At 32.0% G+C, this 26521-nt stretch overlaps 2 protein-coding genes and 1 long non-coding RNA gene across 5 annotated transcripts in view; 1 reads left to right on the top strand and 2 right to left on the bottom strand.

Moving 5' to 3' along the window:
- Window positions 1–4103: 4103 nt before the first annotated feature.
- Window positions 4104–25916, top strand: LOC117157193 (ABC transporter G family member 20). Of its 3 annotated transcripts, none has more exons than XM_033335022.2 (15): window positions 4104–4750; window positions 20844–20982; window positions 21072–21316; window positions 21499–21676; window positions 21756–21849; window positions 22397–22606; window positions 22848–22927; window positions 23008–23239; window positions 23391–23571; window positions 23662–23777; window positions 23852–23922; window positions 24007–24095; window positions 24440–24616; window positions 24792–24878; window positions 25049–25916. In XM_033335022.2, exons 2-15 carry the CDS (start codon window positions 20879–20881, stop codon window positions 25258–25260), a joined length of 2076 nt encoding a protein of 691 aa, XP_033190913.2. In that variant the 5' UTR covers window positions 4104–4750; window positions 20844–20878; the 3' UTR covers window positions 25261–25916. The 3 variants fall into 3 exon arrangements, with proteins under 3 accessions (XP_033190913.2, XP_076480982.1, XP_076480983.1); XM_076624867.1 differs by having other exon boundaries at window positions 22845–22927; XM_076624868.1 differs by lacking the exon at window positions 4104–4750 and adding an exon at window positions 15150–15290 and having other exon boundaries at window positions 22845–22927.
- LOC143303655 (uncharacterized) lies at window positions 6697–9953 on the bottom strand. Its single transcript, XR_013060166.1, has 3 exons — window positions 9446–9953; window positions 8886–9264; window positions 6697–8778 (listed from the first exon to the last, which is right to left on the bottom strand). It is a non-coding gene; the product is annotated as an uncharacterized LOC143303655 (long non-coding RNA).
- The window catches only part of Nmnat (nicotinamide mononucleotide adenylyltransferase), a 14056-nt gene continuing 12146 nt past the window's right edge, over window positions 24612–26521 (bottom strand). The window contains exons 5-6 of the mRNA XM_076624865.1: window positions 25685–25765; window positions 24612–24947 (exon numbers count right to left, since the gene is read on the bottom strand). Coding sequence (XP_076480980.1) covers window positions 25720–25765 — 46 coding nt within the window. The 3' untranslated portion in view covers window positions 24612–24947; window positions 25685–25719. The remainder of the gene's footprint in view (window positions 24948–25684; window positions 25766–26521) is intronic.

The following is a 26521-nucleotide window of genomic DNA, read 5'->3' as shown; positions in this document are numbered from 1 at the left end:
TAGATAAAGAAATTATTAAGTTCAAGACGCTATCAAACCATTGAGACAAGATTTTAACTTGTCTTTTCATATTCTGACAGACTAATGATATATTTGATTCAGTTGAACAGATTTTTGTCGATTGCTTTCTTTTGTGTAAAATTATCGTTGAGTTTGGTTCGTACATGCGAAAACCGCATGTGTATCTAACGTGACATCTATAGATTGTACCATCAGTGGTACGATCGATTGAGAGTCACTGGTATAAGCGATAACTGTTGTATGGGGTAAAGAAAGGCACGCAGTCAGACGAGTATCGACGAAATTCGGTGTTAGAAAACGGAACCTTGTGAAACAATGGCACTGACACGTTTCGCGGTGAACGACAAGGTCAGCCGGTACGATGGTAAACCAGTTTTCATTTTCAAACGATCGGGGCAGCTTATGATGAATATAAAACGGCTTGTTCTCAATTGAGAATCCTTCCGCTATGATTAACGCTTCGATAGATACGTCAATTACAAATCGTTCCGAACGTCTATCACTTGACATCGCATTTGTGGAGAACTCGATACTAGCACCAAGCTGAACATTAATTATTCGAGGTCGATGTTTTTGTAGATTGATAATTAACGTTTGAACTTTGTTTCATCGTGAAAATAAATTCATTGTGGAAAAAAGAAAGGAAAGAAGAATTGTCCTTGCTAGATCGAATAGATCGCGGTTTGATTTTTTGGACGAATACTGGCAAGATTATGTCATTGAATTTAGATATTTTTATGAACGAGAAAAATTTACATTTATTATTTATATATATTATTATTTATTTATTTATATAGTTATTTTACGTTTGATAGAAGAATCTCCGATGGAAATATCAACATATAGTATTGTAAAATACCAAAACATGTCTTCTTTCTATCACAGATGAGTATACTTTGTGTCTTCTATCATACACGCTCAGCACGTAACATCGAACTTTACGAATTCAAAGAAATCTCAAAAAACGATATTTTGTAATGCAAAAACGATTCTTTGGTGATCGTTGAAGCGAGGACAATATCTCGTGGATATCCTTTTGCATTATTCACAAATCTTCAATCACTGTCAAATCGAATGTTATTCAGCCACTTGCGTATTGTAGCGTATTGTTTATAAATCATCGTGACAAGTTCAACCCAGACGTAGTATTCAGGAATTTTTAACAGATTTGTTGAGATATTGTATTTCTTATTAGCGTAGTATTGTTTCCTTCTAATTTGAATAGGTACACGAAAAATATTCGCAGTCATCGTCTGTTTAACTCTGTTATGAACGTTGGAATCTTTCGTAATGACAATTAACGTATCACATTTCATTTCACAAGTTAATTTTTACGATATAGCTTCTTAAAAAAAAAATCCAACCTCAAAATTTTTAAAAAGTATTGTTTTTACATTTATTGTAATTTACGAATAATATTTTAGTATTTGAGAAAAACGGCAGTGTATATATTGGAAAATATTTTGCAAAAGATAGAAATGTCTATCTTTAATAAACCAACAACTGTTCGCATTTTGTAGAATTAACGAGATTTCATAATTTATTACCAATCGCAAATAAAAAGAGAATGAGCCTCGTTCTATTTGTTACGATTTCGCCATCTTGCGGTGAAAACAACAACTGCGTACACTGAAGGTAAAGAACATAAACTAACCTAAACTACTGTTCACACATTTTTACAACTTATTTAAAGTACATACACAGCATTTCATGTGGTACTTCACTACAAAAACAGATAGTTTATTACTATATTTAATTTTATTAGGCCTATAATTTGGAATAATACAAGATCATGGCATACTGAATTGAAATATTACAAATATTATAAATAAATATATTGTAGAAGTAATAATGATTATGGTATTTGTATTAAAATTGTACGTATTACAATTATAATTTTGCAATATTTGTTACAACATGGTCCACGTAGTGGTGTAAATCACGGTTGTGATCATAAGCTTTTATTTTAAAAAAATTATCACTTCAAACCGGCTTCTCTTTTTCACTGGATTCTTTGACGGGTGCATTGCAACCTACTTATCAACCAAGCGTATATGCGTGGATTTAACGACATAATACAGTAGTATTGTAACTTACAGATACAAGATCGCGCTGTACAGCAAATCGCAACAAATAGATCAAGCCGTTTTACTTCTTTAGCGACTGAACGGTATTGGTCAATTTGTCTGGTCACTAAGAACCATACTCCCATTACGGGAGTTGTTAGATCTGCATGTACGACCGTGGATGTGACATTCAATGCTTTTTCGTGTCTCACGTTTCCGCGGTTACCCGACGTTCCATACAATCTTCGTATCGCATGCGACGTTATCGATTCAGTACAATAGTGGTTTAAATTGCAACTAAACTTATGAAATAACAGATAAGGTATTTATCCAATTACTCAATACTCAATTGTACTTCTTCAACCGTATTACATATGATATAACTGATTGGAATATTGATTTCACGCAGAATCTATTATATTCTTAATGTTCTCTAATTTTAATGCTGTACAAGATTTTAATTTAATTCAAACCAGTAGCATCTATTGAACCGATAACATCGCATATGGCTTAAAAATGGTAAGTCTCAAGTAACGGCAGAGAGGAAATTTCTTTTCTGGTAATGGTATTCCTTCAGTATGTTAAAGACAAAGCGTAGACAGAGAAATAAAACTGGAAAAAGATATATGGCATCTTTAAAAAATTAGAAACGGCTGTTCTCGAAAGATTGTTGTGGATGAAGAAATGGACAAATGTTTAATAACTAGGTCGTGGTACGGGACAGTGGAGATGAAGAGTATGCAACGAAGACTCCTTTTTAATTCATAAATAGCATTTTGCAAAAATTAATAAACATTTAAGCATGAAATTTTGCACACTTTTTCAGGATAACAAAAATTATATTTTCACAAAGTGTCAATCTCGCATTCTCAATTTTACACAAATAATTAACAATTGAAGATAGTGCGATTTTTGGTAATTTTTATTTATTTACGGCTCACCGAATTAACGATCCATTATCATTTGAAAGGCAATATTCTCTTTTCTTGTTTAAAAAATATTTATACTTGTCTACCTCGGATAAAAAAGGAGATATGAACTACTTTGTAGATCGTATAATTAAAGGCGTTCCTGTAGCATGGAACTCAATAGGTTCTTGTCTATGCTAACGTGTGCTATTTTCAACACTTGGCCGCATGGCGCAGCACTAACCTTTGATTGTACATACATATATAATTCATATATTTGTCGTAGCAAATCATAGAGGGCGTAAGAAACACTTTAAGTTTTTCGTGGCTGATATATCAAGCACAGTACTTTTTGTACCTTGTCAGTGTCTGTACCTGGTCAATGACTATACTTACCAATTTTTCAGAATCTGAATAAATTGGCAAGTGATTCAAAATACAATAAGTTAAGACTGTTTCAATTAAGCAACAAACGTTATCAATAAATAAATTCAAACGATTTCTTTAAATATATAAACATGATCCACGTAAAGTGTTCCATTAATTTTCGTAATGAAATAGCAAATGAGAATAGTAATGTTTTCGAAAATACAGTGATCTTCTAACAATTTTCTTAAAAATCATTATTCATTTATTCATTTATATACATATATCTTAATTTTTATCCACTTCTTCTCTGATATAAAGCAAGAAGTTGCTTCAGAGTTGAATTTCATAAATCATTCTCTATGTATATTTTAAGTTTAAAGGTGAATTCAAATTAAAATTTGTAACAAAAGTACGATCGAAGGTTATCAAGAGGTAATTAATTTGCATAAATGCAAACCAGGACAATGATTAATACTGTCTAATACTAATATTTGTTTATTAACCAATATTTTAAGTGATTGCATCGTAATTGTTTATCGTACGATGTGATTGAAGTAGTTAGACACAGATGCAATCACATCGAGCATCTCGAAAGCCTGGGAGAGAAAGAGCTACCTTTCCCCTTCTCTTTGGATATACTCACACCTGAAATAGATACATATAGGCTGTATACCGCTTACCGATTCATGAAATCCCCACCTTCACCAGGTTAACTTAGGTTTGATCTTGATTTCCTAAAGGGAACAGTCTTCAGCGGCAGTCAGGTGGTCGACGGTGTGACGATCGGACGTTGGCAAAGATTTGGCTTACACGGAAATGCGTCTTAACTCACTGTTAATACTGTCATGACACATACACCCGCGAGACCATTAGGTATTCAATAATCGGTCATTAGCAATCTCCAATCGGCACTTCATAACGAACAATTGCACCAACGATATCTCTTAGGAACCGTCGATATATTCTGGCTTATTTATGTACATAAATATATATATTTTTTCACGGTTTTGATTCGCGCGCAAAATTACCGGCATTATCCGTAACTCGAGAGAAAAGGTTAGATTCGTGGAGCCAAAGAGAAAAGTGTTCAGTGAAGAAACTCGAGAAAGTTGGACACACAACGAGAAACATTCGATAGATAACACAGCAAAAAAAGAGATACACATGCGAATTTTACCGTATTTATATTTATTTTTGCGATACATTATTTCAAGTAATTCGACGATCGCGTTTTCGTGTGAACATCACTAGAGCACTCCTTTGGGTCGCGATTATCGGAAATATCGAAAGGATCGATTAATTCGCAGCACGGACATTGACGTTTAAAAAGTATTCGATTGTGTTTACCTTTTTACTTTCAAGAATCGAAGGACTATCCGCAGTGAGGTAAGTGAACCGGAAGTTCGGCTTATTACCACGGAATGTCAATGAATTCACTTTTCGTAGATAACACGAACAGAGGAAGAATAACGGGAAAATTATGCAATTACATATTGTTGTTTTTTTATTATAATCTTTCCTCATTTTTCGTACGCGAGGAATGACTGCTGTAGTTTTGCAATAATGTTTGGCCAAATAATACTTAATTGCCATGAGAAAATACGATTGTTGTTAGAAAGTGAAATAATTATGTGGAGATTGTAATGGTAATTAGACGGTGATCAGATGTATTACATGTATTATTACTGTTGTTACTATTTGTGCGTCAATCGAAACTATATATTATCGAACAGCTGACATTAGAGGATTTTATTTTATGGAACTGTCCCTTTTGTTTTTCCGATATTGTATGGATATTAATGGTTGAGTCCATCGAAATCGGTCTCCTATCTAAAGAATCTATTAAATTCTTAATGATTATGTATATAGTAACTTCTTTATGGAAATAAGAAAATGGGTAAATTGATACTGTACAAGGTTGAAATGTTCGCTTCCAGTTAGATAAAATGGAGTAATTTCATATGATGTTTCATAGTTTTCGTAGTTATGTAGTTCTCTGTAATTAATTAATCACGAGAATATATTTTCAAGTAGTAGTGTCAAAACCATAGAATTAAAATCTTTCAATAAAAGGTATAGAATCGTGTCTAATGAAAAATTAAATTTTCGATTGAAAATAAATTTGAGATAATCAAAAATGCACCTAATTTCATTTTAATTAAACTTGGTATTTATCTATGCGAAGAAAATATTTGAAAATTGTATGAAACGAGCTCCGTCGAATGATAATAGGTCATGGTAATTGTATAATCAATTCGCAGTCGTAATGACTATAGTTTTTAGAAGAGAAGGCTATACTTTTAGCGATTGCTTGTTCCCATTGATAATTCTTTTAAGACACACGTTAGACGCACTAGGACGAAGAAAATTTGTTTTACGAATCTTTCTTTCGTCAAATCCTTTTTCCTATACCTGTTCTTTCAATTTAATTGTCATATCTTTAAAATTGTCGAAATTAAGGCAAATTTTGTAAAAAAATTCTCTGCACTTTGTGTAGCGAAACGAAAGTAACCGAAGCCAATTATTCGTAGCAAGTATAGTTTATTAGAGGGGCATTCTTTCCTCTTTTTTTTTTTAAATAAAAGATCGATTTTTTAGCACTTTTTATTCGAAAAAATTATCAAAAAATATAGTTTGAACTGCTGGTGACATATAATTAATTTATTAACATATAATTAAAATTTCAAATTGATCGGACCTATACTTTCTTTTTAATTGTGCCAAGCAATTGCAAAAACCTGTTTGGTGAACACCGCGTTTAAATAGTATTTCTCTGCAAATTAAACTGAAAAAATTTGTATAGCTAAAAAGTTGCAGATTAATTAATTTCATACTATTTTCTAACGAAAAGATGCAATGAAAATCGATATTTCCAAGAAAAAAATAAGACAATCATCCTTAAATTTAGTTGAAATTAATTTTTGAATAGGGCAATGCCTGTCTTATAAATACACATCGAAACAGATTTGGAAAACTTTGGCAAAATTATCGTCTAATTTAAGCGTCAAACATTGTTGCTAGTATATTTTGAGTATTAACATGCTATTACATAACAAAGTGGCATCTTTACAATATTTGCTGATTTCTTTATTTTTGTGATTTGCTGTTCCTTTCATAACACAACGTAAAGGTTCGACAGCGATGGAAGTCTTAATCTCCTAAGGACCCGCTAGTAAATGTTGCGTAACAGAAGAAGAATAATAGATATTTAAGATAGGAAATCATAAATCTCGGTAGCATGGAATTTAATAGCAAAACAGTGGTTTTGACAGATTTCAAAGTAGGGTCGTAATTTGTGAAACAAACAAGGAAAAAAATAATTTTGTGTTATTACAATTTTTACTCGAAGGAACAAGCAGAATAACATTATGCGTTGATGCATTAAATCCCAAATGGTACAGTACAACGGAAAAGAATAGAGCTGCATAATAAAATTAACGAATGGCTCGGTCGGAATGTTTATAATTATATGTATTTATACAATGGTATATTTAGTAGATACAGGAAGTATATTTAAAATATAGTAGAGCACTTATCCGAAGAAACTTTGATACAATTATCGTACCGTTATCGAAATACCACAATGTCCGAACGTTTTATTACCTGAATTTCCTATTTCTTACGATATACAAAGTGTTCTTTGCTTTCTTTAATCGAGTGAATTTTATTATTTATTTATTTATAATATATTATATCTAATTAAAAAAAAAAAAAACTCGAAAGCGGCGCAAGTGCAGAATTAGCAAAGATACAGGAAGGAAATTGAAAAAATTACAATCGCAGACATAAAAACACAGAAATATGTTATTAAAAATTGTCTAAAGCATGTAGATAAGAAAACGTACTGATGTAATTAAATGGTTTCATTGCGATAAAAACGATAATAAAAACAATTTCATACGAATGGAAACAGGAAACGAAAGTGGTAATGGAGAGGCATCTTCTCGTGTCAAGGTATTCACGAAATTCGAAAATGTACTTTGATGGTTCAAAGTACAAAAGAATACAACTCTATAAAGTTCATTAAGTTGCAAACATTATGCAAACTAGTATCCAAAAAGATGTGGGATCTGTAAATATTTCAAGAATCTGTCCATCAATCTGAACGAATGAAATTTCATATCAGAGAAACGATTGTTATCCGAAAATTTCTTTGTTCAAACAATTTTGTCGAATAAAGGAAGCTCTTCTGTATCAAAACATTTTCAACAATCTGTAAACAGATTTATATAATTCTATAAGATGTAAACAAACGAATAAAATACAAGTTTTGTGACGTTAATTTCATCCGCGCAACGATTGAATATTTTTTGTGGAAATAAATTTCCAAACTTTAATTTTATTCGTTTGATAGGGAAATTTACAAATTTCTATTTAATGAAACACCAATTTCTGCAGAGAAATTTCATGCCGAAAGAAATTAGGAGGGAACTTGATCTACTGCCTAATTGACAGCGGACAACCACTTGTGACTGGTAGCTATAAAATTTATTGCCGTTGATGAATTAATTAATATGTTATATACAAGAGCGATAAGAGCACGTTGAAAGGGTCAAAAGATCTCGACGAACTAAGAAATATTTGCGTTGCATGCTCGAAACAGAGCTATTCAACTATTGTATAATGTTTATTTTACTTATTTCGAACGTGGCGACAAAAGAAAGCGAGAGTACGAAACCGTGTATTCCTTCTTCTCTATTCGGAATCGCTTCATTTGAGCCGCTCGAATCGAAAGTTATCACATCACTGGTTTCAACCTCAAGCTGAAAAATCTCACAACAGGAATCGTTTATTTCTCACGTTTTCTCTCTTTTTATGAAAGAAAATGCTATGTATTGGAATTTTTTCTCTCCCGTTTTTGACATCCCAAATGCCAAAATTAACTTTCCCCTTATTATTAATTTATCGATTATTTCTTTAAAATATCCTAATCGTGATTTTCCTAATCATAGCTATCGTAATGATATCTTTCACGTAATATCGTAAACAATAAATTAATATGCAAACCGCGATGATATAATGAACATAGATATAGCAGATGGATGAATCCAGGAAAGAAAAGGAATTAATCATTTCTGCGCGCAGATTTAACTCATTCTAACGACAAACGTTAAAAAATTTCAATCTACACACTCCGATACGAGATAGTTACCTAACTAGGTATTTATGTACATACATAATTAACAATGTGCGACATGTGTTGTATTATCATCCGATCGTTCACATTTTACGGAAAAATTGAACTGAACATGCTCGAAAAGTGATCAGTCGTTGGTAGTCAGTGATGCTGCCCGATCCATCCTTTCGACGCGAATTTCTCCGTCGTGAATTTACTTTCTACATTCGCCTATTTTCGTTGCCTGTTGGCCACATGGATTCTATGACTACGCCGTGTCGCATAGTACCATTTCAGTCTGAAAATGAAACCATCGACTGATGTCGGTTACTAATTATCCAGCTTACACGCACTTTTTTGTAATCTGAATTAAAAAAGTTCCCTATAATTATAGTTCAGACTCACGGAAAGATGCGAAGGATCAGAGCTGATCGTCGAATGTCGTGTTATATCGTTGTCAGATGTAGAACAGATTCATTTAGGCGAATATACATAGATACTGTTTGTGGTAAATAAGTTTGTGGTGTATGCAAATTTTTATCAAATGTCCATTTAGTAAAGGATTTTGTTTCATCACTTCAGTTTGTATAAATAAAAACAGACTCCACGTGTCGGTTAAGATTGATCTAAGCTGACATTGCTATTTTAAATGTCTTCTTTTCGCAACAAGTGAACTTAGATTTAATTAACATAAATGTCGATATCATAAGGGCATATGGTATTTCTTGGAGTATTTAGTATTCATATATGTATATGTATACTAATGTATGTATTCTTCAAATTCCTGCAAAATATAAATATGTTTTATGTATGTTTTATGCCAAGTTTTCTCAAATTTATTTTTCGGTAGAACATACTTTTTCATACATCATGTGTATCGTACGAGTGAAAATTAGAAGAAAACAAGATCGAGACAAAGCAGGCTGGATTTAAGAAATTGTTTACGTTATTCAGAACAAACTCACCTTATAGCAAAAGATCATGACGTTCCAACAAAATCTCGCATCCAAAATAAAAAAGTGAAGTTATTCACTTTCTCTATAATTCCTCGTCAATGTAGACAGATATTATATAAAAGTGTATTTTACAAAATCAGTGCAGAAAATAAACAGAACACAGAACTAATTCTGTACTAAAAAACTTTTTAGTTATACCTTAAAATATACAAATATAAATAAAAGATGCAAAATATTTGTGATCTAATCGCGTCTCACCATTGTTATTTATACTATAGTTATTACCATATGAGAGATCATTTTACGTAATCTCTGTTGTGCTTTGCCAAGATCATCATTAGTCACGATCATTTATCTTCTTTATTGTCAGTTATAGTTTTGCAATTTTGTTATTACCAATGAATCTGATTTAAATGAATTCTTATACGTTATACGTTAATGGTTTCAATGGTCAAATACAAAAAGTCTTCAAAGAATTGATATCGGAATTCGTTTGAATAAATTCACAACATCGTAATAAATTGCTATGTTTCAAGGTTTGCAGTACCTCTTGTTAACTAAAATAATCCAATTTAAATTAACTAAAAAAATGATACCGGTTAATGGGACATTTTTATTTTATTATGATATAATTGATTGATTAATTTTAATCGGTGTTGAGTGTTCACACGTTCTAGGATTATAAATGACCAACTATAAATTAGTAAATGTAATAATTTTCCAGGAAATAATGAATACACGTTCATTAAATGTTTTTTCTAAAATAACGTTGAATGAAAATACAGCAATATCTTATCAAACAGGTATATTTTTGCAACTGTGTTCATTGTCACGTTTAACTTTATCGATGGATTAGAAAGATACAAAAATTTACAAAATACCTACTAACCATAAGTTATAGCGTTCTCTGCTTGAAACAAACCTGATTCCATTTTTTTAGTTACAGATATAATTCATAAAATGTAATTTATGAAATCGTGTATCAGCGAAAACTCGTATTCTATAACATTTTCTTCGCAACGGGAAAGTCTTGAGCGCGTGTCTCGTTTCTGAAAAATCGAAAGGTCAATCGGTGACGAATGTATCGATTTGACGAACACCCTGTGGAAACTTATACGCGCTCCAATTGTCACTAAGAATTACGTTCACTCGAGAACCAGGTTCTAAGTTAGCAACGAACGAGGACAATCACACTGCGATTATACGGTAAATTGTACGATATGATCACAGTTTGTATGAACTCGTTCTGGCTTTATCATCACAGCTCTGCGCAAATTCCTAGATTGAATTTTTGGATGAAATAAAACTGAATTAAATTAGTGATGTTTTCCTTATTAAATCATCGCATTTTTTGACGAACTGTTGAAGCGTAACTTATATCAAAGATATTAAGAGCAACGAATTTACCTTTTATGTTTTCGCATTCTGAATTTTTTTGCAATTTGTTGCAAATTATATCACTAGCAGATTATTAAATCAGTTTTACATAATAATTTTCATTATTATACAACTCGAATCTGTTATTTGAATTGTATTAAGTGTATAACATATTACAACATAGTAACATATTATACAAAGTGAACAAATAACGTCGTTTTAATTGATTGATCTTGACCGATTTATTCTCTTTGCTCTCTAAATAGGATCTTTAGATTGTTTTCAAAAATAGTTCAAAGCTCATATTTTTAGCTTAGCTAAAGCTTTGCTTTAAGCTTATATTTTATGATGTTCGCTTATGACAAGGGAATGTAATAATTATCCGCAAACCATATACTGCCGTAATTACTCAAATTAATACCATTTCATTTTTGCTGTCTGTCAAGATCGCTATCGAATTACATATGAAAAATGAACAAATTACCATCCTTCGTCGTGGTTACATAAAATTTCTAAATATTAATATTGGAGATGTCATTGTCTTTTGTTAATATATTTTTTTGATAATTCTCTATATACATTCATAAATATCTTTATATATGAATGTATTTTTGCCCTAGTTAGCTCTTCGTCATCTGCTTCATTCGATCTAATAGTAAAGACCTCGGAACGTGTATGGAAAAAGTTTGAAATTTGTATTTACTGATTTTTACTAATTTTTTCTATTATATATATTTATATTTATAAATACAAATATATATATTTTTTTTATTGTATTAATTTTTACATAGGAATTTTGACAACAGATTAAATATGTATAAAACACTGTTGTATATAAAAAAATAAATATGAATGATATAGTATTAAACATTCAATTTATTAGATAAAATAAAATTGCGTATTTACTGTTGCTGACGGGTACGTTGCATTGATTCGATTATATATTATTTGTGCACAGACGCACGTGTTATTACATGCTGACTGTTGATGTAAGCGTGACACTTTTATCCTGACTACGTATAGAAGGCTAAAAAAGTTGTTTAAGATTGTTATTGGAATTCTTGGATTCGTTCTAAATATCCATAAGAATAATTAATATTAATAATTATCGAATGTGGAATTAACAAATGTTTAAGATATGCACGCGTTTTATACGAATGCGGAATGTAAATTAACATCTTGAAGTTATTAAACTGTTTGCGCAGTGATTAATGCAAAATATGCACAGCATGATATGCACAAATACTATAAATATTTGCTATGATTGAATTTTTAAATAAATCGCACCGCAGATATTATGTCTCTGCCTATGTTTAGCGTCTTCGAGAAAATCAATTTTAAAAGATCAATCAGACAAAAATATTATTTTTGACGAATTTATGACACAGATATAAATGTAATTCTTATGCAGCATAAATATTTTATACATAAAACAGCGATGAACAATTTCTCGCATATATAAAGACTCAAATTGCACATAAAGTAGAAATAAATATTTTGTTATATAAATAGCAATATTATAAGATATAAATAAGTCTTTTCAAAATTATTCGTAGTATATATACTACTTTTTCGTCTTATTCTCTGTTACCAATGCAGTTACAAAAAAATATCAAAAGAGAAAGATGAATGGTTCAAAGAGTAACTGTTATATTCGTAGGATGATTTCTTTTTCTTTTGAAAGTGTAATGGTACATATGCAATCAACAATTGCACTATTTTTTTTTTAATGGAAATGCATACTTTGCTTTACATTGATAGATTCCTCTCGTCACTCTATGACAAACCCATTAGAGTTTCCTTTGTCTTATATGCGATAAATTTTACAAAATTCTAGTTAAAATATCTCGGTAACCAATCAGTTCTTACTTCGTTTAAATCTTATTAATTAATTTTCATTCTGTATGTTATTACTTTTTTATTTACTCAATGCTCCTTCTCGTAGTATGCGTTTCCGTTTAAGAAAGTAATGCGATTGCTGATTGCATATGCGTTTGCTGCATTTCTAAAGAAAGAAACATACTCCTACGGATGTGGTACTCCTTGAACTATTCACCTTAATCATCTCTTTTGACACATTTCCGTAACTGCACTGGTAACGGAGTTATAACGTGAAACAGTTGCGTGGATCACCCTGTATAGCGTACAAGAATTCAATTAGTCCAATATTAGTAAGACGTAACACAATATAGCATAGCAAATTTAGAAAGCAATCGAGCACGATACATATAATATTATCTTTGAGCAAATATAAAGGACAATGACTATTCCTTCGTAGTTCACGAGCAATAGCCCATCTTCGCATAATCCGATCCCAAGACCAGTTTCACGCACACGAACATCCGACCTATTCAGATACGTATTGCACGTATATACGGATGATCTACCGTTATAAAGAAACCTTCTATGTACTCTTAGACGCAGTTTTATCACGTGTCAGCCAGTTACGCTTGCAAAGCATGGCCGTGGGGAAAGGTATAACCTTAGGACAGTTCTCCAGTGCTTCTCGTTAATTGTGTTCGTACTTTCCGATGCATTCCCGATGCATTCCTGATGCACTCCCTACTCTTGAAAGTTCGGAGCGGTTCGAATGTGAATAGAAGAACGAAACAATTTTTAAAGATTCGATTTTCATCGATATCACGAGTCGTTGGGGAAAATTAAAATAATTAGGGAGAGGGAGGAATCTAAATTAAGAGGATATTCGGTATAGAAGAGAGGAATTTCAATGGTTCGTTCTTTCATAGTGGATGTGTTTAGTATCGCGAAGAAACGAAAAGGTGATAATTTTAGTGACAGTGTTTAACGGAAGTTGGACTTTCGGTGGATTTGAGCTTTTAAGATCGAATAATTTCGGACAATTCGGCTTTTCTCGATACCTCCAGTTGCGATCCAATTCTTGGAATCGCGAAAATTCCTATACGAAACTCATTGATAGTCTTCTTCTCTTGTTGCAAGAAATAGACCTAGCTCCTCAGTCGATTATCGATAGCGTCTTTTATTAATATTTTTATGCATAGAATTTCGGTCCATACTAAAGAATCTATGCGATTCTAATCTTATACAAATTTTATAATATTTTTCTATTTCATATGAAATACAAACAGTAACTCAAAAGATCGATCGCGTGCCAAGCGGCCTCTCACTTATTATTGCGTTACCGGTATAAATCAACAGGTGCTGTTCGAAAAGTGGCGGTAATTTATTCCGCTGTGTATCACATTTTCCTTCAGTTCCGGACTTATTTAGTTTCCACATTTTTAGTACAGCTTGACGTGAAGAGTGCAATAAACCATACGATGATCGATGATTTGGATCCGCCTATTCTTGTTAGTTTGTCTCACCGTGAAGATAACTTCGTTTGAAATCTGAGTACTCACTTTATTATAGCAATATATTCTATTAAAAAATATCTCCGTTTCACTTTATGTATGATACTCGTTATCGAGAAATGATTATATCCTCATCCGGTGTTCATCGAGATAAGACTTCGAAATTAATTAAAATATTTCGCGGTCAAACACGGTGAAAGTGTTTACGAAGCACGCGTTAGATCGCCGCTTGAGAAAGGAATTAAACAGAGATGTGAGAAAGTATACAGAGGTGTAAACGTTTCGCGTTATCATCGAATGAACGGTTCGTCCAACGTGCAAGTTTCCTAAATCTTTCCTAAATCGATTCGCCACCGAAGAAATTGCAACCGTATTATGCTCTTCTTTTACGAACATGCGTCGAGGAAGTAGGAAGGCGATTATTCCTTTCGTACTTAGAAATCGAGATTACTTCCGCAGAACGGTCACGCTCGAGATATTGATAAGATTAATCGATTAATGTTACGCGAGGAAAATCTAATGATACGCATAAAGGTTTGCATCGCGCTGAGAATTTTCTAGTTTTTAATATCAATGATTCTACGTTTTATAGACTTTAAACAACTTAAACAGTTACGGAATATATGATGAAGGAAAATTTTGCTCTCTTCGATAAATTCTATTTCTCTCGAGCATCGACGCAGTTTCAGGCTGCTGGTGTATCTGGTTTCTACATTACATTATACCGGTTTATATATTTAGCGATAAGAATTCTGCATTCCTCGAGACCAGTCATTAAAACTAATTTCTATAATTATAAAATACAGGATGATTCTAGCAACTAGACCGACCTGTACATTTATTCTAAGTGAAATTAGAAAAAACATCATAGAGGAAGATTTCATGCTATGGTGTCTACGGGTTGCAACGCCGTGTTATTTTCAATCGAACGGGATGCAAAATCTGGTCGTTACATTTGTATGCATTTATTCAGGAAAGAAATTTTATTTATTCAGATAATCGTCTTGAGTCACAAGGATCGAAATCGTCTGAGTGAAGACGAAACCTAACCCTAAATTTAATTTAAAAAGCTTACGTTTTTTAAAAAAAGGATTTAAATCGAGAAACAAAATGTCAAGTTCGGCAACAGGATAATATCTCATCAGGTAATAATATTTCTGTTTTAAACGTCTAGACACGATTATCTTTTTAACTATCAAAAATAGAGAAAAGTTTTCTTCGATAAAAGTTGTATGCCATCGAGAAGGACGAGATCGTCACAATGATAATTGTTCGATCTTGAGATAACAGTGATCTATGAAGATCATTTTTCAATTATCGAATGTAATTTTATTGTACATTTATGTACATTTATTTACATGTATTATGTACACATGTAATTTACAATTTTGGAGATATGACTTTTTAAAGCTGACGTGTCACTGATGTCAGCGTTACCCAATGTATATCTTAAAAAGGCTATCCGATGATAAACCGTGTTATTTTTATTGATGAAAACGATTGGCTTGAACAACGTCGACTCGATTCTGTTTATTAGATGCCATAAGATTGCAGTGTCATCGGTATTCATGTATTATTGCAATCTCGTAACTGGAGCAAAGGAAAGAATTTTATAATTAATTTATACTTAATTAACCTCACGCTGGAAATAGGAATTAACGAATGTTCATTACATCATTTGTTATTGAAAAGAAAGTTGAATTTGTATTACCTCCAGGCTACGGATATTTGTCTTATCGCCAAGTGCGCAAAAATTTCATTAACGTCATTCTAACCGGCTAAAGTTAAATGTTACATTTTCTCGAAACACACACGCGCAAAAATCGGTTTCTTTTAAAGCCACTGTGGTGTATAAAGCTCGACCGGGCAACATTCTAGTGCTGTGCATTGGATAGTGCTGTGAATTAAGAACTACTATCTCTAAAACGGTATATATAAGTTACACGTATAGGTTAACGTTTTGAAAAGGTCTAGATATCAGTTGCAATAAACATACGACAAAAAATGTAGGTTTTTATTTAAAAATTCAAATGTGATCTTCACAAGTCGTTCCAACACTAGCTCGAGATGAAGTTATTATCATATGTTCTTCTCGATCCCACACGATTTTCATATGAAACGTATTTTCATATTTCTGATAATTACAGGAATAGCGCGTAGATGCTTAAAACGCATATACTGTGTAACGATTATAAACGAAATACATATAGATTTACAAATTTATAAAATATATTTTATACGAGTATGTGAATATATACAGTGTGTCTCGAACCGTGGGCAAAAGTTGCACGATACCGAGGTGGTTTCTGCATTCGATTTTGCGGTAGCCTTGAAATCTGCAATGAAATGTTTATGGATGCCTTCATTTTTTATTACATGTTCTTAGGATAAATCATTTATGCAATACAAACGTAAAGACGTTTTTAAACCGTTATAAATTCGTGTTATCGAAATATGAATTTTAAAATTCGATGTGGTTTTTTATAACGTTACTACTGGTATGGCATTGCCTTGATGTCTTCAAAATAATCAGCAGATTTCCAATAATCGCTTTCAGACTCTATTATGTATTGCTCTTAAATTCCAAAATTTACATAACGATAGCGGATGATATGTTTGAATTAGACATGTTTTGAAAACGTCGTCTGAATATCAGCTACGAGAATTTGTAATAAAAGATGGATGTATCCATTTAAAAATTATAATATCAAGTGCCATTCAATGTTCTTCTGAAACATTTCTTATATATCATTTATATTTTTAGAGATATTGACGTAATTGAGTGGATTGACATAAGACGTATTTATAGGAAACAACGGCGTAGCAAAATCTTTTGTTTCATTTAAATCCAATCAAAACTGTAACATTCCCCTCTTAGAATACGACGCTCAAAAATATACAGTTACAGTTACAAAAATATACAATTTCTCAACGCGAGAATTGATTGTAATTTTAATAAATAAATAAAAAAAAATATACAGGCTGGTTGGTAACTGGCGGTACAAGCGTAAAGGGGGTGATTCTACGTGAAAAAAGAAGTCGAAAATATAGAATACAAATTTTTTTAAATTTTTCCATCGAGACAACGATCTACAGTGAGATCCGTTATAACGAGATGTGATAAAGTGCACGCGTACCGAGCGAAAATTCAAAGTCGATTTTCTCGAAAACAAAGCCTCGAACGAAAAATTTTTATTCTATATTTTCGACTTCTTTTTTCGCATAAAATCACCCCCTTTCAGCTTGTACCACCAGTTACCAACCACCCTGTATATCCGCGTCTTTTAAAACTTATCAAAACTGTGGATGTCGATAACCCGATGACTTTTGAAAGATTTTGACATGTGTCGCTACGTAAAAAATGATGCGGAAATCTGTTTGGAAGTAATTTGTAATGGAACCATCTCTTTTTGCAGTTATAATCTTATTTTCTTAATAAGATTGTATATCTTTATTTATATAAATCAAGTTTGTATAATCGAGTTAATGGAGGATATTAGCTATGGGATCACTGAAAATTTGATACTTTACGAATGATTCTGATCTCGTGGTATGTCATCGAATCTTTCATTGTTACATGCTAAACATTTTTCACACTTTGATTTTCAATTACCTCGTTTAGTTGTCCAATCAAGTTACTGAAATCGCTAGAGCGTAGCTAACTACGCTTTTCTATATTTTTGATATCTTCTGTTAGAAGAATGACCCACTTTTTAAAATTCTAACTTTCATTAATAACAAATAACAAATTTTCTCTTCGTCTTATATAGAAAATCCATAATATGATATAACCTGGATTAGGTGTTCTTCAACAGAATCTAAAATTGAAAGTGCTGATAGGTGTCGAATACTAATACTATTTACACGATAAACCATCGTACGATAAAAGGAATAATATCTAATTTTAAATATGTGATGAATTTTCCAATGGATATTCGAAGCAGACTATATTTAAATATTCCCTCAATTTCTGATACAATATCGTGTAATTACAGTCAGAGGAGCGACCGTTACGAATTCGTATCACACGATCACGATAACGTATATCGAAGATAGATGTGTTGAATGATAAATAGATGGGGCCAAGTGATTGATATTTAATGTGTGGGAGCGAACCGATCAGAATTCATAATGATGAGAGCAACGGTTCGTGTGAAACTTGTTGTAACTTGACTTTAAACATATCGACCTGCTATTCTATATCATTCGATAGGGTGAATGTCTTTAGACGGAAGCTGTAAGTCAGAAAACCAGTTTATTAGTCACTTGGATAAAATTGATAAATAATGAGCAGTTTGATAGCTGAGTTGATAGCTGAGAAATCTTCGCTTGATATTATACACATAGATGAAAAGAAGATCAACGTAGCTTTAAGAAAAGAACTCTGGAAAATTAAGATTCCAATAGACAAACGTTGTTATGATGTCCTGAGAAAACGTGGCATTAATAGATTAATTTCTATACATCTATCGTTAAACAATTTTTTTCAATAATCCGCACACTGAGAACGAAAGAAAACAGACCAAATCTAGCGAGGTCAATTATTCTATTTCTGAAGAAATCGAATCAGTTCGTCGAAGAATCGTTTTGACAATAAAATCGAGAAATTTACGAAAATAAAGAACATAGAGTTCCAATTACACTGGTTTAACACGTCATTAATTATAAGGTTCAGAGGCAACGTTAATCGTAGCGTGAAGAATTTGGTTAATTGGTATTTCGTAAGACCCCCGATCGGAAGAGTTAAAAACCATTGAAGTGTGTAAACGTTGCGCAATTTTCTTGCAATGAGTCCAATTGAAATTTCACGGATCGAGAAAGTAGAAGAGACCATATAGAATTACGCAAAAAAAAAAAAGACAATTTACCATAAGAAGAAACGATGTCTGATGCGAGTGGCAGAATAAGCCTCGATGGCCTTGGTGGAATTCTTTCTTAAGAGCAATCTATTCGGTATTACGTGATCGTTAGTCCTAGATTCACGGAGCCCTTTTACAGCGGCGAAAGATAAATAATATTAAAACGAACCAAGTTTGTTGAACACGTGAAAGAGTTGCCATACCTACTGCCGTTTAATGAAACGTTTCGACAGTGCGAATGTAGACCCACGGAATGTTGTATTACTTAAGACTGTCAGTTGGATATGTTGCCTAGGAGCAGCCGTACTTGTAGGATGAAAAAAGAAATACACACTTTTTCTTCGTTTCTAGAATTAGGTGATTTGTAAGAGCTGAAAAATAAAACTTTCATGTGGATGTCAAACGAACGGATCATTTTTTGAACTTTCTTCTTCCTTCTGTCTTGTTATAGATACTCTTAATTTTCGGAATCTGATTTTCAATGACGTTTTACGTTTCTATTGAAATATGACGCGCACATTTCTTAATTCTATTTCTTGAGATCGTATAAGAACTCTAAAGTGCGCGGAACGTGGTGGAACATACGCGAAAAAATTGTTTTCTTTTAGATGAGATTATGTCTGGTTTATAGCGCATTAAACAGCGCACTCTGATTCACATCTATTCTGCATTATAAAATACACATTCATTATTTATTCTCGTTTCTTTGCCGAGATAGATAATTCACAGCCGATAGTTTTGTTGATATCAAACTCAATGTAATATTGAGTAATATATAGTATTATTTAATATGTAATTTGCGCTATATAATATTTGTGTTCAATATTCTTTGTTTAAAACACTTTAATATAACAATTTATCGATAGAACATGATATACATTTCATTAAAATAAACAGCCTTGGTATTAAGTTATTCCTGTGTAATGGTACTTTTGCATATTAATAACATCATTTTAAATTCAATATGTTAATTATTTTAGCTTTTGTAAATTATGTGTAAAACGATTGATTATTCATTCTTTACACTGCAATGTGTATTTAGTAGTTTAATAAAATATAATTTGTTATGGAGAACTAATAGAAAAGATTATTGAATGATGGAAATTATTTTTGTAATACAGTTATATACGTTTCTTTAAATAACGAAATAATTCTCGTTTTGCATTTATCTGTTTCACAATTATTTTAGACTGCTTCAAATTATGTATTTAAATTATTTTCTATATTCGCCCTATATCTACGTATTTTTTAATCAATCTTGTCCTATGCCTCTCATATTGGACAGTTCTTGAAGGTATTTCACGAAGGTGCATATGAAAAATTTAACGAGAGTTATTAGAATTAAGAATGGGAGACGGATAAAATTAATAAATTATGTTAAAATTTCAATCACTGTGTCTAAATATAACAATTTATTCTTTCGAATTTCTGGAATTGATAGGAGAATTATGATAATTCCTTTCACTGTAAACATAAATATCTAAAGTAATAAAAAGCAAAAAGATAAACGAGGTACATATTCGATACATCTCACATAAATTATGTGTCTCGAAGATTTCAAGTCATTTTAATAGACATATTAGTAATTTAATATACTATATTAATTTATTAAGTAATTTGACATACTATGTATAAAAAGGTAATAAGTGTTACTAGTTATTAATTTACTGTTGATTTGTACAGTTTAATAACATTTTTTATGAACAGTTGTTCATAATCACTTGTAAATAATTACCAAATTTGCATTGTTTGTATACAGATATACATATACATTATTTCTCAAATATTCCTCTTGATATGTATTCGTGAATATATCTGTACTTATAATTAATGTTATAGGTTGCAATTTTTAGTTGAAATCGGTGCCTTGCAAAATGGCAGGGCAAAATGCAGTCATCGTCAAGAATGCGAAGAAAACATATGGTGGTGGAGTATACATCTTGAATGGCGTGAATCTTACTGTTCCCAAAGGCTGTATGTGAGTAAAACGTTAGATAGAATTTATGTTATTATAACATCTTTTCAAATTTTTCCAATTCGCTCATATACGTACATTACTTTACACAGATATAGCTTACTGGGAGCTAGTGGATGCGGAAAAACCACTTTACTCTCTTGCGTGGTTGGCGTCCGAAAATTGGATTATGGGGATATTTGGGTACTCGGTGGCCAGCCGGGAACCAAAGATTCTGGAATACCAGGGCCTCGTATCGGTTACATGCCGCAAGATGTTTCGCTGGTCGACGAATTTTCTGTGATTGACGCGCTTGTCTTTTTTGGAACAATCAGTGGCATGGAAAAATTTGAAATTGGTAAATTTAAGAACTTACAACTATATTCTTATATTTTTCCCTTACGAATGCAAAAGAGTTGTACACTATTGAATCGTATAGGATTTAATTTAAACTGTTAGATATTTTAATCAAAAAGCGAATAGATCATCATGCATGCATATATCAAGTTATGTTAGCGAAATCGAGAAAATTATTTTCAGAAGAAAGATACGTAGAATTAAAGGATTTACTCCAACTGCCACCCAGGGACCGTTTGGTGAAGAACATGAGCGGTGGCCAGCAAAGAAGAGTATCCTTCGCAGCAGCTCTGCTTCAGAGGCCTGAACTGCTGATCCTCGATGAACCCACTGTCGGTTTAGATCCAGTTTTAAGGGACAAGCAAGTATACTTTCATTTCCTTCCACCTTTTTTAAACTTAACGTAAGGACAATAACATAAACAAAGACTTTTTGCACAGTATTTGGAACCACTTGACGCAGATCACAAAAGAAGAAGGTGTCACAGTGATTATCACTACGCATTATATCGAGGAAGCAAAACAATCTGATAAGGTAAATTACACAATTGAATGATAAAATGAACATTCGTATCCTTCAATCATGATGAAAAGCTATGAGATAAACTAATTAAGCATAAATTATCTTATTAAATCAATGATTACATATTAGAATATCTTACTTTACGCGACAAAACTAGCATATATTAACAAGACAAGTTAAAGATCATTCGTATAAATATTAGCCTTAGCAAATACGTATTTTACAATACAAATTCACTTACGTAAACTTCCAAATCTTTGTTACTTTAGTTGAATCAATGCATATGCTGATCAGATATTTTTCAATAATTTTCATTTCAGCTAAGTTCCAATATCCGAGCGATAAATATCTGACAATTATTTATCGACACCTTATTTATTTTCTTTTTATATATTTTCGTAATCTTATTCTATTCGTTGGCGTTCGTAATAGTAACAGCCTGTATAATTGTACTTTATAATAGCTGCCTTGATGACATTGTTCTAGCAAGAAAGGTAAAGCGAGTTGCTATAAAAAGATAAGTTTCATCGTATGTTAATGTCACTATTATACTCTTTAGATTGGATTGCTCAGAAATGGTCAGCTGTTGGCTGAATCATCACCGAATGAATTATTGGAGCGATTTCAAACCGACTCCCTGGAGGAAGCCTTCTTAACCTTGAGTCAACAACAAGCTGAGGATTCACAAGGAAGTAATCTGATCCCTGATCCTCCAGGGGAGATTAATCCGATTTATAATTCGTACGATGTCAGCAACGGGAAGACGAAGGTGATACAACGCTTGAAGCTTATTCAGTTATATAGATCTATATAGATCAAAAAATACAAGTCCTTCCAAACTTTACATAGTGTTTCGGTGCTGCGGTGTTTGATGATCTTCTAATCACGTATTTTCACCAGAAAAATTTAACTATATTGATAAATCATAGAACAAAGTATTTCTCTTTTTCTGAATGTAAGAAATATTTTATTTGTTAAGATGAAACAACAAAAAAATCTTGTTTCAGCAGAGGATGCATCAAAGTAACTGGAAGACGAGAATTAGGGCTTTGCTTTATAAGAATGCGCTTCAGTTTTTGCGCCATCCTGGGTAAATGTTATAAGATATTTGATTATTAACGAAGATTAGGAACGAGAAATTTAGTTGACGATTTCTTTGTTTGTCCTTAGGGGGTTCTTATTCTCAATCGTCTTACCAGTGTTGGAAATGATGCTGTTCTTTTACACGGTTGGTCCAGACCCAAAAAATCTCAAGATATATGTAGTAAACGAAGAGACTGGTGCTTGTAATAGTCAGAAATATTTAGGCAATATTACATACTACAACGAAGAGCAAACGTGCAAGTTCACCGATCTAAGTTGTAGGTTCATAGCCAACATGGACGATGATATTCTAGAGACGGTGAGTGAAAAATATATTTTTTAAGAAAAGGACTATTTTAAGAGATTAATTTAAGAGAATAATAATTAGTATTTTAAGAGATTAATAAATATAATAATAATAACATAATAATTGATAGAATAAGAGTAATTGTTAATCGTATTTTTTTCAGAAATTTTATGATAATTACGAAAAAGCGAAGGAGAAACTGAAGCATAATCATGACGCCGTTGGAATAATGTATTTTCAGAGAAATTTTTCACTTGGAATGGAACAGAAGTTAGAAAATATGCTTACTATATCTGACGAAGTTATTTCGGCTTCTATAATCGACGTCGAGTTACATATTCCAGGTATGTGACAAGAATATAACTGTCGTAAAATTAATTGTTTCCCAATGTATATAGAACGATCATCTATCCACGTTTCCTTCAATGTTGCAGATAGAGAAATTATTTTATTCGTAAAACAATACTTATATAAAATGTTGATGAAAGAGTTAGAGAAAATTGTTCAGGAATGTGGAATTAGTAAAAAGTACGCAAATATTCCAATAAAGGTGTGTATATGTTAAAAAACAAATCAATATTAGTGAAAATGATCCAGAATGATACTGATTTTTTAATGTTATAGTTTGAAGATCCGATTTATGGTAAGATGGAAATGGAGTTTGGACAATATGTCATACCAGTATTTTTGCTAACGTAATACTTTTTCTGTTGTAAATTACAATTTTCCTACGAATTATAAGATCGTTTCATCTTTATGTATAAATTTTATTTCTCTAGAATGTTATTCATTTTGGCAACATCTATTTCTTCGAGTGCAATCATAGTCGATCGTCATTCTGGCATATGGGACAGGATCTTAGTTCAAGGTAAATTCAAATATTTAGTTTTTGTTTCCTTTGATTAACGTGTTCATTTTATTTATATGAAAATGAATTCTGAACGTAGAAAATTTGTACTATGAAGGAAACGAATTTGACTATGTCATTCTTCATCTTTATTCTTTTTTTTATTTTACGTTCGCTCTATTACTGAGCATTTAATGAAATCACTAAATGTGAAATAAATCATATCTTGACAAGCTCACTGTATGTACGACAAATAATACATTGTCTATAATACTAAACTATCATATAAGTTGCATAAAATTATTGCACAATTGTAAAATAATTAATTACATTGTTATTGATCCATAAATATTCATATAAAATAGGTGTTACCACCGCAGAGATTCTGATTACTCACTTGATAACGCAAGCTATAATCATTGTATTTCAAGTAACACTTGCGTTATATATTGGTTTCGAGCAGTATGATATGTATTGCGAAGGATCAAAGATCGGTGTCACCGCGATGATTATGCTAGAAGGAATTTGTGGAATGGTATACGGTAAGCTTCCGACTTAATTAAAATTAGCAAATGAATATTCACGACGGTTATGTTACATGTTTGTCATTCTTGAATTATGATATAAATTCAGTTAATTATTCAGAATTATGATATAATATCACTTGAATTACAATTTCTATGACAAAATATCTTGATGAGAAAAAATCATTTGTAGGTCTCTTGATATCAGTGTCATGTACTTCTCATAGTTTGGCCAATTATGCGTCAACGGGAACTTTTTATCCATTGCTTCTTCTTTGTGGTGAGTGATTAAACATAAGTTTATTTATTTTAGTATCATTTACTACTATGAGCGCAAGATGTTTGGAATCTGTCAGAAAGATCAAAGAAAAATTGGTGTACGTCTAATGTGTATAATATGAAAAAATATATAGAATACATACTTATTAAGAATATTTTGACATTTTCAAGGATTGATCTGGCCAATCGAGGGTATGCCGAAATTTCTTCAATGGCTTAGTTTAACGATGCCTATAACGGTACCGGGAAAGTCACTAAGGGAGATTATGCAAAAAGGGACTGACCTCGACGAGCCGGAGGTATACTCAGGATTTTTAGTGGTCACTGTGTGGATTTTTGCCCTCGCATTCATTTGTCTGCTTCAATTAAGATACAAATCTTGATTTCGACATAAAGGTTAAAATTAATGTGGAAAAAGACATTAAATTGGAAAATAAACCACCTCGTATCGTTTAAATAGTGAAAAAGGCATCTTTCTTCGCAAGCTTTACAGGGTTAGTTCATTCTAAATTGATCTAGTGTAGAGTTAGTTCGTAGCTGCGTACATATGTATACTAGCGGGATATTGCGTTTTTATATATATTGTAAAATTATAATATGTTTTTTTTAACTACTGAGAAAATGGAGGACCACGTTAAAGACTCTCACCTACGTCATTAATGTACATTTTGTTCATATCGTAAGTGTAGACGTGCGCAAAGTTTCTTTAAGTATTCTTAGATTATTATATTTTATATAAAAGATGCGTTAGTTATTGATTACTTAGTAAGTAAGCGGAAAAATGTTAGGAAGAGGATATGCTTTTACCTCGTACTTTTACTCTTCGTTTAAACTTCTTGTATCTACAGCTCTGGGATTGTATCGTAATCGTCCATACCAATGCTTGATCTATAAAAATGTAATCATGAAACAGAACATGTTCTATCAATGTTATAGTCACGTAATATTGGATATCAGAGCATTCAGGGAGATAATGAGAGAAAATAAATATAACGAAGATGAAATGATTAATTAATATTTCGGCACCAATGAAATGTAATTTGTCATTTTTGATTTATTGATCTCCTCTTACATGTTTTTTTTTCCACAGATATACATGTGTTACAACACTCACTATTATCGGAGATTAACATAGTATACAAACATATACAACGTGCGAACTATGCGTGAGAATTTCCCTTTTTTTTTTCTTTTTCGTAACTCGTTCTTAGGCTGGAATATATTATCGATAATTCTACTGGGATACGTCACATCGACCATTGATTCTGGAATGTCTTTGCGAAACAAAGTAGCAAAACGCGCATCGAGGAGAACTAAAGAAGCAAATATTACGTTTCAAGCGTTGTTTAATAATCACGACGGATGCGTTAAAAATATTTCTGTTGTAGTATATCGAAATAAATATGCCACGTAATATTAAACGTGACTCATTGTCAGAGTTGCCTGGCATTTCGGTGACAGACCAGCATGAAAATTAGATAAGATAGTCAAATCTAAAAAATATTATATAGTAAAGTGTAGCCGCTAAAATTCTATCTCAATTCTTGTTCATCTTACTTCGCAACTACTCTTGAATTAAATACGAAAGAAAAAGAAAGAAAAAAGCGGTATTAGTATACTACATGCGCCAAGGAAGATTTTCTT

Source organism: Bombus vancouverensis, chromosome 15 (assembly GCF_051014615.1).
Source record: "Bombus vancouverensis nearcticus chromosome 15, iyBomVanc1_principal, whole genome shotgun sequence".
Classification (NCBI taxonomy): Eukaryota; Metazoa; Arthropoda; class Insecta; order Hymenoptera; family Apidae; genus Bombus; species Bombus vancouverensis.
Note: the sequence above shows the minus strand (reverse complement) of the source record. Positions and strands in the feature narration are given on the sequence as shown.

Bases quoted from the DNA above. Each gene is read 5' to 3' on its own strand.
- LOC117157193 (XM_076624867.1), top strand. From the start codon at position 20,879: ATGGCAGGGCAAAATGCAGTCATCGTCAAGAATGCGAAGAAAACATAT. The intron at 20,983-21,071 runs GTGAGTAAAACG...TACTTTACACAG, and splicing joins ACTGTTCCCAAAGGCTGTAT to ATATAGCTTACTGGGAGCTA. The intron at 24,617-24,791 runs GTAAGCTTCCGA...AATCATTTGTAG, and splicing joins AATTTGTGGAATGGTATACG to GTCTCTTGATATCAGTGTCA.